General features: G+C 53.1%; 1 protein-coding gene across 1 annotated transcript in view; it reads right to left on the bottom strand.

The window, feature by feature from the left end:
- The window catches only part of TTC16 (tetratricopeptide repeat domain 16), a 12,896-nt gene that overhangs the window by 594 nt on the left and 6,915 nt on the right, over window positions 1-5,387 (bottom strand). Inside the window, exons 10-14 of the mRNA XM_015594300.2 lie at window positions 4,024-4,189; window positions 3,347-3,492; window positions 3,002-3,188; window positions 1,413-1,497; window positions 17-359 (exon numbers count right to left, since the gene is read on the bottom strand). Of these exons, the coding sequence (XP_015449786.1) occupies window positions 17-359; window positions 1,413-1,497; window positions 3,002-3,188; window positions 3,347-3,492; window positions 4,024-4,189 (927 nt within the window). The remainder of the gene's footprint in view (window positions 1-16; window positions 360-1,412; window positions 1,498-3,001; window positions 3,189-3,346; window positions 3,493-4,023; window positions 4,190-5,387) is intronic.

Here is a 5,387-nt window from a genome sequence, read left to right as displayed (position 1 = left end):
CTTGCGTGCCCTCCGCCTCTGGCCCTGGGTGGCCTCCGTCTTGCTGGACCTCCGGCTCTGGCCCTGGGTGGCCTCCGTCTTGCTGGACCTCCGGCTCTGGCCCTGGGTGGCCTCCGTCTTGCTGGACCTCTGGCTCTGGCCCTGGGCGGCCTCCGTCTTGCTGGACCTCTGGCTCTGGCCCCAGGCAGCCTTGGCTTTTCTGGGGCCATGGCTCAGGCTTAGGTCCCTGTTGTTCCCCAAGTCTGAGGACTGAGTCTTCAGGAGTGAGGAATCGGAGAATGTCACAGTGGTGACCGAGGTGCTCCTGTATTCCTGGGGGGCAGTGGACGTCTCTGTCTCCGAGGTTGACAGGGTCCTGACTGGGAAGAGAGTGCCAAGGGCACTTGTCAGGCTGCCTTCTCTAGGCAGCTCCAGGAAAAGGAGGCTTCTGGGCCTCCCCCTTTGCCTAAATCCCAGAGGCCTTGCATGGCCAAGAGGAAGGCCTGCCAGATCACGCCAGACCCGCCCTCCTCAGCAGCCTGAGCCGCGGGTGGCCGAGGTTGTAGATAAGGGGGAGATACTGAGGGTCCCACTTACCTAGCCCTGGCCTCCACTCTGCTGGCTGCCCCTTGCCCTCTGTGTTCCCGCCACAACCGACGGCCTGCGAGGCCCTGGGACCCTGCGTGCAGCGCTTCCCCTGCTGCACCCCTCCCACGCTTGACTAACCCCTACTCCTACTTCAGGTCTTGGATGCCCTCTCTGTCCCCCTAAAGGGGGCTAACTGTACCCACAGCCCTCTACTGTATACCTACACTGTCCTGGTATCTGTTTACCTGTGTGCCTTCTTCCCTTCGGGACCAAGAGCTGCCTGGGGCAGGAAGTGGACCGTTCATGGCCACAGCCAGCGTGCGGCAGAGGCCCAGCCCCGGGGCTCCATGCACTGAGCTGCACTGCGTGGAAGGACGGGGCTGGCCGCCACTATTTTCGCCCCTGCCCTGGACTGCTCGCACCTGCCCCTTGGGACTCTGTCTGGAGCAGCATTCCTGGGGGTTTCACTTCTGTCCCTTCCATGCTGGCAACTGGTAGAATTGGGGGTAAAAAGCCCCGTGGATATGCACAGGGTTTGTGGGCTGATTTCAGGGAGAGGCCAAGGGGGCAGAGAGAGCAAAGGGCCCGAGAGGGGAGTGAGGCCGCAGCAGGCAGCAACTGCGAAGTGCTCCTAGTGACAGCCGGTGTGGGCCCTGTGCTGGGCAGGCCTCACTGAGGGCTCAGCGTGCCCCCGCAAAGCTGGGATGACATTCCCACTTTAGGGTCACACAGCTCTAAGCAGCAGAGCCCATATTTAACCCCAGGTCAGGGAGTCTGTGACCCCTGACCTTTGCCCACTCTGCTGCTTTGGCTCACTCAGGCCTGGCAGAACACTGGGGACTTACAGCCGAAGATGGAGCCCGAAGAGGTCTGGTCGAGGTAGCTGTCAGACAGGGACGTCAGCTTTCTAAGAGCGGGCTCCGGCTTCTCCTAGGGCAGGAGACAGGCTGGGCAGTCAGGCTGCAGGAAGCCCTGGGCCAGGGGCTGTAGCCCTGGAAGGCCGGCAGGCCTTGGGACCTTCAGTGGCTGTTCCCCTGAGCTTAGAGCCACTTGAGGGTCCCAGGTTAGGGCTGAGAGGGGACATGGAGAGGCTAAGACTGGACAGGAAGGGGAGTGGCCAGCTGAGTGCTGTGAGAAAGGCAGTGTTCAAGAGGCTGCATGGGCCTCAGTTTTCCCATCTGCAAAATGTAAATTAGTTCAAGCGTGGGACAGGCATTGTAAACTAAAGTGTTGTACCCTGGGGAATGGCTAGCGGGGAATTGAGGAGCTTCTCCATGCTTTACATGCCTTATCCCATTTCATCCTCCCCACATATCTGGGAGGGAACTACCACTATAACCATTTCATGGACCAGGAAACCTAGGCTCTGAGCGCCTAAGCAGCCTGCCCAGGGCACTCAGCTAAGGAGAGAAGCTGGGCTCGAATCCAGGTCTGCAGACTCCACAGCCCGGCTCTTGGCTGCTGGTCTCCCCTGGCCCATTCACACCTGCAGTCAGTGGGGAATGTGCAGAAGCCAGAGAGAAACAGCAGAGCTGCAAAGCGCTAATGGAGGCGCTTAACGCGCAGGTGCCAGCTCAACATCGCCCTGAGGAAGGGAGCCCGTGATGACTTCGGGGGGTTCCCGAAGCCTTTAATTTTTATATTCTAATGTGAGCTAGAAAAATGTCCAGCTAGTCTTTTCCATTTATGGCAAAGGATGCTGGTATCCCATGTACTTCAGTTGTGCAAAATTTCCTTTGAACACAAATTGATGTGCTGTCCATCGGCAGTAGAGTGGATAAAAAAATTGTAGGATAGTCACAGGATGGAATTCTCCGTGGCAATGAGAATGAATAGTCAACCTGGCTGCATCTCACAAACATGCTTAATGTGAAAGGAGCAGAGGGCACAGGGGATCTGTCCCCTGAACAAGTAAGCACACATGCTCCTCTGCAGGGTTAGCAATCAGGACAGCCTTGTGGGGTGGGCTGGGCAGGGGAGGGGCTAGAAGGGCACACCAGGGGCTTCTGGGAGCTGTGTGTTCTTGATCTGAGGAATGGTATCATGGGTGTATTCAGTTTGCGAAAATCTATCAAACAGTTCATTTATGATTTTTGTACTTTTCTATATGTCACATTCAATAAAAAGTTTTTAGAAATGCATTTAAGAATTGAGAAAATTTTGGCACAAGTGGCCAGTGCACACAGCAGCATTTAGGAAGGTGAATGTGTGAAAAGTTTGGGAAGGCCTCTCTGAGGGGCCCACACCCTCATGTGGACTCCCTCAGGGGTGGCCTCACTGGTACCATCCCCGTCTCACAGTGAGATGTCCCCAGCCCAAGTCGCACAGCTGAACCGTGGCAGAGCCAGGCTTAGAAACCGGCCTCTCAGCCCTGGCTTGGGGTACACTCCACCTGGACCTCAAGCACCCCAGGCCCTGGGTGTGGCCCGCTCACCTCCTTCTCCTCCTCCTCCTCCTCTTCCTCAGGGCCCTTGGCCTCCTCTGGGTGTTCTGGTTCTGCCTGCAGGGTCTGGGTGGTGGCGTCCAGCTGCTCAGAGGTCTCAAATGGAGGCTGCTCCAGCTTATAGGACTCCTGCAGGACCTGGGCTTTCTGGCGCTCTAGTTCCCACTTCCTGAGCTGCCTGCCAAGCCACAGCCCCAGAGCACTGGGTAAGGCCCCTTGACTCACCCCACCAACCCCAAGACTGGACAGTGACCTGAGGAGGCAGCCGGGGCCAGAGGAGCTTTGAGCTCCAGCCATTCCCATTCCTGGCCTGCAGTCGCTGCTCAAGGAACTTACCCCATGATGCCTCGAGGGGTGCTGTCCTGCAGGCTGTTCTCCACCACCCGACTCAGCTCCAGCTTGGCCAGTTGGGCCATCTGGCTGCTAAGTATCTCCTCCACTGACATGCCCGGGAAGAGGTCAGCCATCAGCCGGAGCAATTGCTAGGAAAGGGGGCGACCAGAGTCAGGTGTGGGCCCGGTCAGGGGACAGGTGGTGGGGTGCTGCCCTGCTCTTGCAGAGTCCCTTCGCAGGGCTTAAAAGGGTAAGGCTTACGAGCTGTTGTTTAAAGGGCTGGACCCTTTTGCACCAGAACTATCGGGAGACCATGAGAAAAGAACTGCTCAGAGAGGGTGCACGGCGCGTCTAGCATGGGTTCTGGAGCCAGACATGAGGGTCTGACCTTGAAGCTGTGTGACCTGGGACAAGGACACTGGCTTCTCTGAGCCTTACCCTCTTCATCCATAAATTGGGTGGTAATAACAACGTTACTTGTCTCGTAGGGTGCCGAAAAGGGTTAGACAGAGTGATGCGAGTCGAAGTGATTAGAAGAGTGCCTGGCACCTAGTAAATGCCCTGGCATTCGCAGCTCATGATCTGCTAAGGAATCAAATTTCATTTAAGGATGGAATATCTTTCAAGTGCCCAGAAATGCTGACTCTGGAGCCTGCCCTCCTGGCCCAGCTGGAACCCACCTTGGGTTGCTTAGGGTTGAGGAGCAGGGCAGTGGCCACATCTTGGCGGGCCCCAAAAATGTTCTGCATGAGCTCCCGGCACCTGGCACGGTGTATGTAGTACTGGGCTCCCTGGGGATTGTGTCGGATGGCCGTTGAGAAGTGGCTCTCCGCCTTCTGGAACTGCCTGCAAGACACAGCAGGCCACAGGCCTCTGTGAGTTACGCCACCTGGGGGTAAACAACAGTTTCTGGGCCCACTGGGGAGTTTAGGAAAACCCAGGCTGGTCTCTGCTCCCTGCCACCAAGCCCCTCTGCTCTCCTCCTGCCGGCTATGCTCTCGATGGACCCAACACTCAAATGCTCGTGTAAAATTGCAACGTAAGTGAACATTTTTATGATCTTGTATTAGGGAAGCCCTTCCTAAGAATGTCATACACCCAGTAGCTAAAAATGAAAAAACGAATTCGACTATGATTAAATCCTAAGTTATTGAGTAGCAAAAATACCACAAAGGAAAGCAATAAATAGGAGAGGTATATTTTGCTACATAAGGCAGATGATAAGTTAATTTTCCTAGCCTACGGAGAACTCATAACCAAAAAATAAAAAAATTTTAAATGACCAAATTAATAATATTAATAGACAAAAATTTGGGACAGGCTATATGGCCAATAGACATACAAAAGACGCTGTACTGCATTAGCAATTTAAACATGCAAAGTCAACTGTGAGAGAGCATTTTTTTTTTTTTTTGGCCTACTAGATTAGCAGAGTTGAAAAATCATCTTAATACTCCCGCTAAGGAGATTTGGGGAAACTAAGACTCTTTTCCTGGGTGAAGTTTATATTCACTGTTTTTGGAGAACACTTGGGTATTATTCTTTAAAATGTTAACTTTTCACATTCTTCAACAATTTAACTTCCAGCAATCTAACTACGGCGTTACTAGTACGAATGCATGAAAATGTAGTCCTGAGTGCTCATGACTGCATTATGTATAATAAAAAACTGAAATTAGCCCCCAAATTCATCAGTAGAGGATTGTCTAAAGAATGGAATACTATGCAAACAGTAAAAGGAGAGCGAGGTAGTCCCACGCGCAATGCTGTGGGACGTAAAAGAGCAGGTCAAAGCAGTTCAGCATGACCTCACTTTTGTAAAATGATAATAATCGTTAATATACGCATAGGAAGCATTCTGGAGGAATCTACCAAACTTATAGGGGCAGGGGAGGCGTTGCTGGGTAGATATTAGAAGGAACTTTCGGGTCCTAAGTTACAAATTACTGAACACTTAAGCTTTTTATAAAAAGCAAAATCACCATAATATTCAGGGAAAAAAGTAAAGGATTTTTAGAGAAAACCTGGAAATAAAATTTATACT

Source organism: Pteropus alecto, unplaced genomic scaffold (assembly GCF_000325575.1).
Source record: "Pteropus alecto unplaced genomic scaffold, ASM32557v1 scaffold67, whole genome shotgun sequence".
NCBI lineage: Eukaryota > Metazoa > Chordata > Mammalia > Chiroptera > Pteropodidae > Pteropus > Pteropus alecto.
This window is presented reverse-complemented; position numbering and strand designations above follow the sequence as displayed.